This window comes from Diuraphis noxia, unplaced genomic scaffold (genome assembly GCF_037042655.1).
Source record: "Diuraphis noxia isolate RWA-SAM2 unplaced genomic scaffold, SU_Dnox_SAM2 contig0001, whole genome shotgun sequence".
NCBI classification, from domain to species: domain Eukaryota; kingdom Metazoa; phylum Arthropoda; class Insecta; order Hemiptera; family Aphididae; genus Diuraphis; species Diuraphis noxia.
Window position 1 is genome coordinate 61,754,699 of NW_028301711.1, and position 11,792 is coordinate 61,766,490.

General features: G+C 36.8%; 1 protein-coding gene and 1 pseudogene across 2 annotated transcripts; one reads left to right on the forward strand and one right to left on the reverse strand.

Moving 5' to 3' along the window:
* Positions 1–2,102: 2,102 nt before the first annotated feature.
* LOC149061160 (uncharacterized) lies at positions 2,103–5,784 on the forward strand (annotated as a pseudogene). The gene is made up of 5 exons (XR_016189502.1): positions 2,103–2,623; positions 2,778–2,871; positions 3,898–4,957; positions 5,584–5,648; positions 5,716–5,784. The product of XR_016189502.1 is annotated as an uncharacterized LOC149061160 (transcript).
* A 723-nt stretch (positions 5,785–6,507) lies between these two features.
* LOC149061161 (uncharacterized) lies at positions 6,508–11,570 on the reverse strand. Its single transcript, XM_089230861.1, has 4 exons — positions 10,370–11,570; positions 8,398–9,792; positions 7,581–8,266; positions 6,508–7,497 (listed from the first exon to the last, which is right to left on the reverse strand). The coding sequence occupies exons 1-4, from the start codon at positions 11,568–11,570 to the stop codon at positions 6,508–6,510; spliced, it is 4,272 nt and encodes a 1,423-aa protein (XP_089086987.1).
* Between the last annotated feature and the right edge of the window lie 222 nt (positions 11,571–11,792).

The window sequence follows — 11,792 nt, forward strand, 5'->3', positions numbered from 1 at the left end:
TAATTATCATTATCATTACTGATAAGCATGGAATAATCAATTTATTTTGAGAAATAATAATATTTAAGTAATACCTTAATATAAGGTATTACCTAACTACGGATTACTTAAATTTCAACTATGCAACCAAAAATTAAGTGTCAGCTATGTACCACCTAGGTGTCCCGTAGTTAAGTGTTACCTAAGAGATTTAAGGGACCCTTAAAGTGTCGGACTGTGCATACGGGTGATAATATTTTTGATGCTTTCTTAGAGATATGAAATTATGCTTTGTGGATAATTTTGTGGATCCTTAATAAATTAATTTTTTTTTTTATACTTTAAAATACTTTTATATTATTACGGTAGATAATTTTGTAGATCCTTAATAAATAATAAATAACATTTTTTTATACTTTAAATTATACTTATATTGTACTTTATTACTTTAATATTATTTCGGTAGACCGCATATTTTTGTGGTAGACCGCATATTGGGAGATAGCCGTTTAAAATGTATTAAACTGTATCAACCTTTCCAGTATTTATAATTTATTTGTAAATATATTTTTTAAAATTATTTCTTCAAATTAGCTGAAGTTTAAATAAGATTCACATTTTACATTATCTTTATTATTATTATATAAAATTATATTTTACTAAACGTTCTAACTCTTGGATAAATAATCCAATAACTTGTTTAGCTACTAACTGTTCTGTTTAATTATTAATTGTTTATGTTCTTTTTCTTGAACACATCCTTGCTTTTAAAAAGAGAGCTAATGTTTGATTAATGTATCTTCTTTACAACATTTATGATCTTTAAAACGTCTTGAATGATATCATTATATTTAATACATATTATTATTAATGCAATTTAAAATAATTAGTTAAACTTGAAAAGGCAAAAAGTTTATAAATTATTTAACCCTATTCATTTCACCACCTTTATTGAATTTTAAAATATGCTCCAGATTATGAGAAAAACTATTTAACTTTATTCACTCAAATAAATACACAATTAGTTGAAAGAATACAAAGTTTTATGTATAGTATTTTCAGTAAATAATGTGGGTGTTCTTTGCTCCTTGAATAAGATAATAATATACAGACAATATCGTACATATTAAGAAACTATCAATATAACATATCAATATAATGTACGTGTATATTATGTGAGCAGTTATATATTTACCCCACATTCAAAAATATTGGTGTAAGTTTAAAATATGAATAATGACTCCCTGTTAGTTTCCTTTCACAGTTTTTAAATTTTTCTAACATTGAATTAACTTTTGGTAAAAATAAACATGCTGAGTAGGTATAAATTTATTTAATTCCAATACCTATGCTTAAAAATTACAATATACTTTATCATATGTATTGAACATAATATATTTTTACAATATAATTGACTTTTGTCGCTTTTAAATATTTTTCATGTATCCAATTTTATGCTCTTTTTGCGCCCCCATTGATGAATTAAGTATACAATTTAAGATTAAAAGATTAATTTAAATTTGAAATCAGTGATGAGTTGTTTCAACGTAAAATCTCTAGGTAGCACGTTTTTGAAGTAATTTATCACAAAATTAAAAAAAAAAGAATTCATCTAGAAAATCAAGAATTTCAGAAAATGACCGATAGAGAACCTACCCAACCTCAAATAAGTTCAATCCAGAATGCAGTATTCATAAATAAATCACCTTGAAATACAAAATAAATTATGTATTGTGTTTATTAATTTCCGCGTTTTTAGCATTCTATTGCTGTGTTTTGTAACGGTTTTTGCGAGACGTTTTTCCCAGTTTCCCACCCCACCAAGACGACTCATGTCATATCATTACGATTCATAAAGTACGGGAAACGACTGACTCGCTAAACCTCTCTCGAACACGACGGTACTTGTGTAATAGTTGTGTCTTGCATGCTTTTGAGCTTTTGGTATTAATCAATATTGTCTTATCCGCACACTGTTTTTTGAACGTACTATCGCAAGTTTTTTTTAAATTTTGACCATAGGTCATATTTTCAGATTTTATTAGTGCTACTGCACGTTGTTTTTAAAACTTTGACCATAGGTCATATTTTCAGATTTCATTAGTGCTGTCGCACGTTGTTTTTAAAACTTTGACCATAGGTCATACCACCGACTTGTAGCTCGTGTGATTCGCTGTTTCGTGCTTCGTTTTTTTTAGATTCTTGATTCAAAGACATGATGAACATCGAAGAAGAAGTCGGTCTTCCAGCTCATTTGTTGGATCATGATTATTTTCGTCCAGTTGTGAGAACAACCCAAATGAAGATCTCACCGATGAAGATGAAGAAGTAGAAGTTCTTGAAAATGAAAGAGTTCTAGCAGATGAAGAAGAAGATCCAGATGAAGAAAATGCTTTAAATCATGTACCAGTTACCTACACACTAATTCCGGGGATTCATCATGGTTCTAAGGTTTATGTTGATAATTTAGGTTTTAAGTACTACAAGCGTGAAGCCAGAGTTAACCGCATATATTTGGTATGTGAAAGGCAAAAAAGTCGGCTACATGATTTTTGTCCTTGTACGGCATCAGTAAGTACAGCACCTGTTGATAACAGAATCAAAGTTCGAAATCAACACAACCATGGACCTGGAGATATCAACTGTGAGCGAGAGCGAAATGAAAAGGATCCGGAGAAAGTTGAGGAGAGATGAAGAGGACTCAGACACAGAAGACGAGCCCACGAGTAAAAGAAGCAGGAGACAGTGATGCACTAAGCGAAGATTAAGAAAAAAAAAATTACGTACTATTAATTATGTACCTTTCTTGAGGGAAGCAATTGGTGCAAGGGACATTGATCCTGAAAACATGTTTGTTTCAGTTAGGACTGCATACAATAATGCAATTGTTCAGTAAGTTTTTGGATTAATATACTTTATTTAACAAACTATTTCGTTTTTTTTAAACATTATTCGCATATTTATATATTTGTATTTACAGTTAGGTAGGTAACTAATAAATTTGAAAGTATTATAATAAAATGTTTAAACATTCCTTAAATTATTTGCTCGGTTATTTATTATTAATAGGTATTAGGTACTGTTGAATTTAATTCAACTAATTTGCTAATTCTATATAATTATGTTATATTATTATTATGTATATGTTCATTAGGTTTATTTTTATAATTTTATGGGTGAATATATATTATAATATTTTATAGGCCTTACATAAAAAATAAATTAAGTAGGCCTAAGTTATAGTATACTTATTAATCATCGTTGCACAATTGTCAAACAACTATACATCATCATCAATTTCCTCTTTAAATACCTAAAACTATTTTACAATATATTATCAAATAATAAACCTACCTACTTCTATAATTTATATTATTGATAATTATTAGGTATAAATAATGTGTGTAGTTAAAAATGTGGTTTGACAGTTTATATTGAAATAATTAAATTAATTGAACAAATTAAAAAAAATAAATTACTTAGATATAATATAACATTATAGTGTACCAAAAAAGTTTTTATTATTTATATAAAATTAGTTTTTAACTATGATAGTATATGCTATAAAAAAGCTGTTTTTTTTTCAGAACAGAATTTTGTATGTATGCATTTTTGTCCAATAATTTTTTCTTATTATATCCACTGGATGATAGATGTTTGATTAATTAATATCACATTGTATATACATGAAACAGAAGATTTTAAAATAAATGTTAGATGCCTGGAACTTGTCAAGTTTTGTAGTTATACATTTTTAATTTTGGTGCATATTAAAAGTGTTTTTCTATTTATTATATTTATCTTTATTCCTAATACTTGATTATAATTTTTTGGTTTAGACAGTTAACACATAGATATTTCTGTTCGCCAATTATTCAAGTTTATTATTTTTAGTTAATTAATATTTAATTTTTTTAGGTATCCAGAAGCTGCTAACAATTACACATTTATGCAAGGACAGAGAAGATGGAAGAGGATGCGGAGGTCACGTCAACCAAACGGTGGACGCATACCTGAAAACATCCATGAGCTTGCTGAAGCATTGACCCGACCAGAGAATGCTGCCTACAGTCAAACACTTCAAACACCACCATCAACATTCTTCCAGCAAGAACTACTAGTCAATGGATCAAGCGAAGGAGTTATATTTGCAAACCTGGATGCAATTAGGAGATTTAGAGAAGAGTTGGCCACATTTACAACAGTTGGAATTGACGGAACATTCAAGACTGTTCCTGCTGCTCCTGCAGACTTGAGAAGTTTTCTGACTTTTCAAGTGGTATTTAAGAGTGTATCGTTCCCAATGGTGTATGTTCTTCTTAGAAGTCGGACAGAAGAAACTTACATTACATTATTTAATATTGTTCGACAAATTTTACCTTTAAACTATAAATCAATTAGATTTGTTACAGATTTTGAAAAAGGACTCATGAATGCAGTTCAACAAGTTTTTCCAGAAAGCAGATTGGGATGTTGCTGGTTCCATTACACCCAATAAATTGTGCGGTATTGTCATCGAAAATTGAATGGTGTTTTGGATTTAGTCAAGAGAAATCCTGAAGCAGCTCGTGTTTTCAGAATGGTTCTTGCACTGCCTCATCTGCCAGCTGTTAGGGGTCATCCTCTATGTCCTCAGTTTTGTATGTATGATGGTTTCAGGGCCATCATGCAGTATGTTCAACAATTTCCTGAAGTTGAACAGGGAATGAGAAATTTTTTAATTGGATATATTGAGCATTATTGGTTTTTTCAGGTCCGTCTAGAGTTTATCAGTGTTTTTGGAGAAGACTATCGTACTAACAACTATTTAGAGTCATTCCATTCAACATTACTGGCGCAAATGGGACGTCATCCTAATATTTGGGATTTTCTCCGTGAGTCAGATAATGTCTGAAGTGTTTTTTGTTGCATCTTTGTCCTAAATGTTTGTAATTATAATGTGTTATGATTTACATGTTCAATAGTGTGTTACAAATAAGTAAGTTAATTTATGTGTATTTTAATTTTAGTTAAAAACCAATTGTTGCTTTCCTTATAGCCTAGGCGATGGTTATTATATTCTTGATAATATTTTCAAAGCATGCTTTTATATACTATTGTAGTTGCTTGTTTTATGTGTAATGCTTGTACTAAGGTCATTGGTTTTTTAATTTATTATTTTTTATTTGTGTACTAGCTTATCAAAATAATTTATAATATTTTTTTTTTAATTACATCACAATTATTTTAAAACTAGATTTTTGTTATAAATTAATACTCATTTATGCATGAAATTCAGAATGTGATTATGAATTGACATTTTTATATAATAGACAATAATTGTTAACTGTATTTCGATAACCAACATTTGTTATCCGGGACCTTTCATTGAGATACTTCCTCAGGACAATGGGTTGAAAAGCAGTTGTGTCCTAGCAAATCTGTGACATCTCACCCTAGCCTATTTATTTATGTTTGATTATTTTTCCTTAGGTTCAACATTTAGTTAATTTAATATTTAGCTTGATGTGAAACAATTTGTCTTTACTGCTGTAGTTTCTATAGTATATCATATTAATTTTATATGATTTATCCATTATTTGATAGCGCCATCTTTTATTTTAGGAAAGTTAACTTACATTGAAAATCAGTTTTCAGTTGAGTTTAATCAAGTACGGAATAATCTCAGGGTAAATGGTTACATACTTAACTTATTCTAATTAATTTAAAATATAATATGATTTTTAATTTTATTAGGTGAGAGATGGCATATCAAGATCGGAACGAGTTATTGCCACTCATATTATTGCTCAAAATGTCCAGCGTCTTAATGAACAACAAGATATCTTGTTGTTTTTGCGGAGTACCGGTCATCATAATGATGGATACGTTCAAAGGGAAATTGGACCATATGCACAGCCATGAAGAAGCCACTGTAATTCAATTTTAGTGTATTATATTTAGGTTATAATTATTCATTATTTTATTTAAATTTTATATACTGAGTTATATTTTTAATCGTTATATAAATTATATAGGTATTGTATTTTCTTTATAATGTTACCACAGTATTAATATTAGTTTTTCGTAAAATCATATTTTGTTTTAAATATTTAATATTTTCAAAGTGTTACATTTAATTACATTTCTAATTGTTATCTAGTGTTATATATTTTATTTTCCTTGTACTATTCCCTAAAGCGATATTAGATATTAAGTACCTATTTTGATTTTTTGTAATTGGGTTTTTAAAATTTTAAAATTATTACATTTAATTAATTATTATGTTGTGATCGTAGTATTTTTAACTATAATATACTACTCATGTACAAAATCTATTAGTTTATACATTTTTCTAGTTTTTCAATATAACTAATTATCTTATCATTAATTGTGAATATTCAAATACCTACTGTGTAAACTGAACTGTGTGTTATTTCTAATGTATATGTGTTCACGCCACGCGGGGTCGTGTTGTTCCCCAGATAATATTACCTGGGGAACAACACGACCCCGCGTGGCGTGAACATATTCCACCCCGGCAATGCTTTAGGAATGTGGTTCATGTTGAATAGGCAGCATTGCGAGTTTCGTAATTGGCCGCTTTAGTGTGCCATTCCTTGTTTTGAGGCCAACAACCCGAACTAGTCCATCAGACCCCTGATGTAGCTGAGTAATCCTGCCCAAATTCCACTCTAATGGTGGCTGGTGATCTTCCTTTAGTATAACCAAATCTCCCGTTTTAAAATTAGCCTCGGATCTGGACCATTTGGGTCGTTGTTGAAGTGAGTTCAGATAATCATGGCGCCAGCGCAACCAAAACTGTTGACACATTCTCTGAACTAAATCCCATCTCCGTCTTGGGCAATTTATGGCTGGTTCATCGTGCAGTGTCGGCTCCGAAAAGGTTGTTAACGGGCGTCCAATTAAAAAGTGACCCGGAGTCAACGCTTCTGGGTTTTCAGGAACATCGGAAACTGCCATAACTGGCCTTGAATTGAGCACCGCTTCAATTTGTGTTAGAACTGTATACAGCTCCTCAAACCTTAATACAGTGTCTCCGATGCACCGGCGTAGGTGGTACTTTGTTGACTTGACTCCGGCTTCCCATAGGCCGCCAAAGTGGGGGGCATGAGGTGGAATGAATCTCCATTCTATTCCCTCTTGGTGTGACTGTTCTAATATGCCCTTCTTTAGGGATTCGTTGTTTAAGAATTCACCCAGCAATCTGTTGGCTCCAACAAAGTTTGTTCCATTATCTGAATGGATTTGCATCGGCTTTCCCCTGCGGGACATGAATCTGCGTAATGCTGCAAGGAAGGCCACGCTGGTGAGGTCTGATACCAATTCTAGGTGAATGGCTCGGGTACTGAAGCAAACAAAAAGTGCCACGTATGCCTTGGTAAGGACACGATTCCTGGCTCCACCATGTCTTATGACTATTGGACCTGCATAGTCTAACCTGCGCTTCGCCCGCCTAATATCCAGTAATGCCGTCGGAGTGAAGCTAGTAGATGCTGTGGTCCTGCATGCATCAATCTTCGATGTTCGTAATCGATGATAAGTCTCGTGAGTGGATCATTGGCTATGAGAATGATGGGATGTCGCTCATTATAACTCACATTCGCAAACTGCAATCGGCCGCCAACTCGCAATATTCCACTGGCATCCATGAATGGGTTTAAAGACTTCAGTTTGCTGTTGGTTAGGAGATGCTGATCTCGAACTAAGTCGTTCATTTCCTCCTGAAAATGTCGCTCCTGAGCCCGCTTTATTAGCACATTTAACACGCCATGAAGCTCGACTGAAGTGATGGGTCCTTGCATAGATTCGCCTGTCGTACGACAATTGTGCCTGAATCTCAAGCAATATGAGATTATGCGTTGGAGTTTCTCTAATTGGCTGTACATCATTTCCAGGTGGGGTTCTGTCTGAGTTAATATCTTTAGAGAGACTGCAATGGGAAGTCTACGTTCAGGAATCTCTGCATCGGACATGGCTAATACCGCGTTGGGCCATTGCTGTTCGTTAGCCTGTAGCCAGGAAGGACCATGCCACCATGAGTCACAAGTACTTAATTTTCCCGGACTTAATCCTCTGCTGATATGGTCTGCCGGATTGTCATTGGTTCCTACGTGATACCAATAATATCCGATGGTGCGTTCTTCGATTTCCGCTACTCTGTTTGCTACAAACTGCTTCCATTGGTTACTACCTTGGTGATTCTTTATCCACGCCAGAGCTATGGTGGAGTCACTCCAGATCACATGTTTTGAGAATTTGAGTGGCAGCGCCGTGGTGATTTTGGCTGCGAGGCGTGACGCCAGTAAGGCAGCGCAGAGCTCAAGGAGTGGTATGGTGGTGGTGCCACGCGTGAACGGGAGCATAACAGTTCACAGCTAGTGACATCATATCTGTTCCTGCTTCTTATATAAGCACAGGCTCCATATGCAGCTTCGGAAGCGTCGCAGAATATGTGCAATTGGAGATCAATGGGTTCATTCACTTGAATTACCCATCGTGGTATTCGTATTTTGTTTACATCCGCCAACTGGTTATAGTAGCTCGCCCAATTTCGATGATGGCTATCCAGAAGCTGTGTATCCCAATCAAGTTTTTCGTGCCACAGTTCGCGAACGAGGATTTTTGCTTGAACTACCACTGGCCCAATAAGTCCCAGAGGGTCAAAAAGCCTTGCCATTTCAGATACCATTTTGCGTTTGGTCCAAGCGTTGGTGCTACTGAACGATCGCATGGTGTAATGTAACTCATCATCACGGGGTTGCCAATATGTTCCCAATGTTTTTGTTAAGCCATTGCTCCCTTCGTGCGTGAATTTGTGGATTTCTCCAAGATCCTCCGGTGAAAGGTTATTGAGAAGGTCAGGATGGTTGGCGCACCATTTGCGGAGTTTGAACTTGCCACCATTACATAATTGTATTAATTGATTACGCAATTCCAGAGTTTCAGTTAATGTATCAGCGCCGGTTAGCACATCGTTCACATAGAAATCTTTGTTGATGATTCCGGCGGCTAGTGGAAACATAACTCCGTCATCCTGGGCGAGCTGAGCGAGAGTCCGAGTTGCCAAGTATGAAGCTGAGGAGGTGCCGTAAGTGACCGTTTGCAGTGTGAAAGTCTTTAACGGTTGGTGCGGGCTATCTCTCCAAAATATTTTTTGTAGGTGGGTTTGTGACTTCATTATTTTTATTTGCCGGTACATTTTTTCTATGTCCCCGGTGGAGACATATCGGTGAGTCCGAAACCGAGCAGTGATTGAAAAAAGGTCGTCCTGAACCGTTGGCCCAACTAATAGTGCGTTGTTCAAGGATACCCTTGGTCCCTTGGTACCCCTTGCGGAGCCATCAAATACTACTCGGAGCCGTGTCGTTTCGCTGTCAGCCTTGATGACGCAATGATGTGGTAGGAATACTTCCAGTTCATGGCACTGAACCTCTGCGGTGTCTTCCTTCATATGCCCAAGGTTAACGTACTCTTGCATAAACTGGTTATAATCCTTGCGTAATCTTGGATTACCCTGCAAGCGCTTTTCCGTAGCATAAAATCGTGTTTGAGCCATACCTCGCGTGTCACCAATACGACTTAGTTTTTCATTGTCTACAAGGAGCGGTAAGGTGTAGCGCCCGTCTGGACTGCGCGTCGTATGTGTTGTATATGCTTCTTCGCAACGTGATTCGATTCCAAGGAGCCCTTGCGCTGGATTTACTTCTTCCAGTTCCCAAAAGCTTTGGAGAGTCTGTTCCAGGCGGTCTTCGACATGAACCGTTGCCGAGGCAGTCGTTGATCCCTCAGCATTGAAGTGGTTGATTTTTCCTGAAGCGACCCAGCCGAACACCGTTTTTTGGAATAGTAATGGCGGAATTGAATTTTGTCGAAGTTGACCACATTAGTTTGTAAAAGATTTCTGCACCAATCAGCATTTCCACGCGACCCGGAGCCCAAAATTGAGGATCAGCTAGCTGTATGTCATTCGGTATTTTTAATGGCGTTGTAGGAGGCCGAGTTGGTAATTGCCCGATGATTTTTGGAATTACAATAAATTCCAGAGTTGTATAAAAGTCGTTGATTCTCGACCCTATCTTACATAGAACGCTGCAATTAGACTGAACACTTGACTGTGTTATTCCGATAATCGACGTTGAAGAGTTTCTTATTTTCAGACATAAGCGTTTTGCCAGACGTGTAGTCATGAAGTGGCATTGTGATCCGGAATCGAGTATGGAACGTGCTGAATGGGCTGAACCAAATGGGCTGTAGGCGAGTACGACAGCGGTTGACAGAAGTACCGTGGTCCGCTGTGATTGCTATTGATTTTCGTTGGCAGTTTCTGTGGCTGCCGTTGCCTGCACTACAGTTGAGGTTTCGATATGCAGTAATGTATGGTGCTTACCTTGACAAGTTCTGCAAGATCCACGCGAACATTGTCTAGCTGCGTGATCCTGGCGGAGGCAGTTGTAGCATAGTCGTTTGGAACGCACGTGTTCCCTGCGTGCGCTGATGGTCATTACCAAAAACTCTCGGCAAGTGTACAGTGGGTGCTGGCCGCCACTGCATGTTGTACATGATGGGATTGGTTTGTTGGTAGTGGCGAAAGCGGTGGTGTAGGATCGCTTTTTTGGTGCGTACCGATTAGTTTTGTCGCCATACGAGGTTGGCCGTGCTGCTTGACCGTAGTTTGATATTGTTTCAATGGACTCTAGAATCAGGCATCGCTGATTTAGGAATGCCAGATAATCTTGCATTGAAGGAAGTGAATCGCTGGAGCGGTTAGATTCCCACAGTCGGTGGAATTCCACGTCCAATTTTTCTACCATTAGGTGGATGATCAGGGCATCCCAATGCTCTACCGGAAGTTTGAGGGCTTTCAAGGCCCGCAGATGACTATTTATACCGTTCTGATGCATCCTCAAATTAACTGACGATGCCATCACTATTGGTGGCATACTGCATAGTGCATGGATGTGGATTCCGACCATTTTGCGATTGTTGTCATATCGTTCTCGCAACTGTTCCCAGGCGGATAAATAATTCGCGGATGAAGTCTCCAAGGACTCAATGACTTGAGCCGCCTCATTTTTCAGTGAAGATTTGAGATAGTGTAATTTTTGGATATCCGACAGGTGGTTGTTGTTATGAACGAATGATTTAAACGAGTCCCGGTAGTTCAGCCACTGCTTGTAATCTCCGTTGAATTCCGGCAGCGAGATTGGTGGTAGTCTTATAGCTGATTGAGTGTCATACCGTCCCATATGCTCCGCAGAGCATTGGTGGTTTGAGGATTCGGTTGCTCTTCTTTGATTCGTTTTTGTCGATTCAAGAAGAACCATGGAAGGTGAAATAGTTTCGTAGTAAGTTGTTTCTACAGCCGAGCGTTCGTCTAGCTGTTCTTCACGGGGATCTAATATCTCTATACGAGTTTGAGTGCTGAGGAAGTCTTCGTAAGCAGCTTCAAGCCTCGTAGTTCGCATTTCCAGTTCCATGATTGTCGATGGATCTGAGAAGTTACTGTTGTCAAAGAATTTCTGAAAAGCAATGATCTGCCGTTTCATAACTCCCCGACGACTGACGAGATCTCTTAGCTCGGCAGCCATCCCGATCCGGTTCGAAGATGACCAATGTTCCGTACAGGAATTGTTTGAGTGGACTGTATTGATGCTGGTTCAGTTGTTTAGAGGATTGTTATGGAGAATATGTACCGTGTGAGTGTTTTATACCGCGCAAGTCTGCCCGTGGTGGGTCTTGCTACGGCGTAGATGTGTCGTGTCAGAAGGTCCCGAACCGCGCAAGTCTGCCTGGGTAGGTCTTGCTACGGT

Coding starts and splice junctions, on each gene's coding strand:
- LOC149061161 (XM_089230861.1), bottom strand. CDS start 11,570: ATGGCTGCCGAGCTAAGAGATCTCGTCAGTCGTCGGGGAGTTATGAAA. Junction 8,267..8,397: donor CGAAGCTGCATATGGAGCCT/GTGCTTATATAA, acceptor CACGCCTCGCAG/CCAAAATCACCACGGCGCTG. Junction 7,498..7,580: donor GCCGATTGCAGTTTGCGAAT/GTGAGTTATAAT, acceptor CGAACATCGAAG/ATTGATGCATGCAGGACCAC.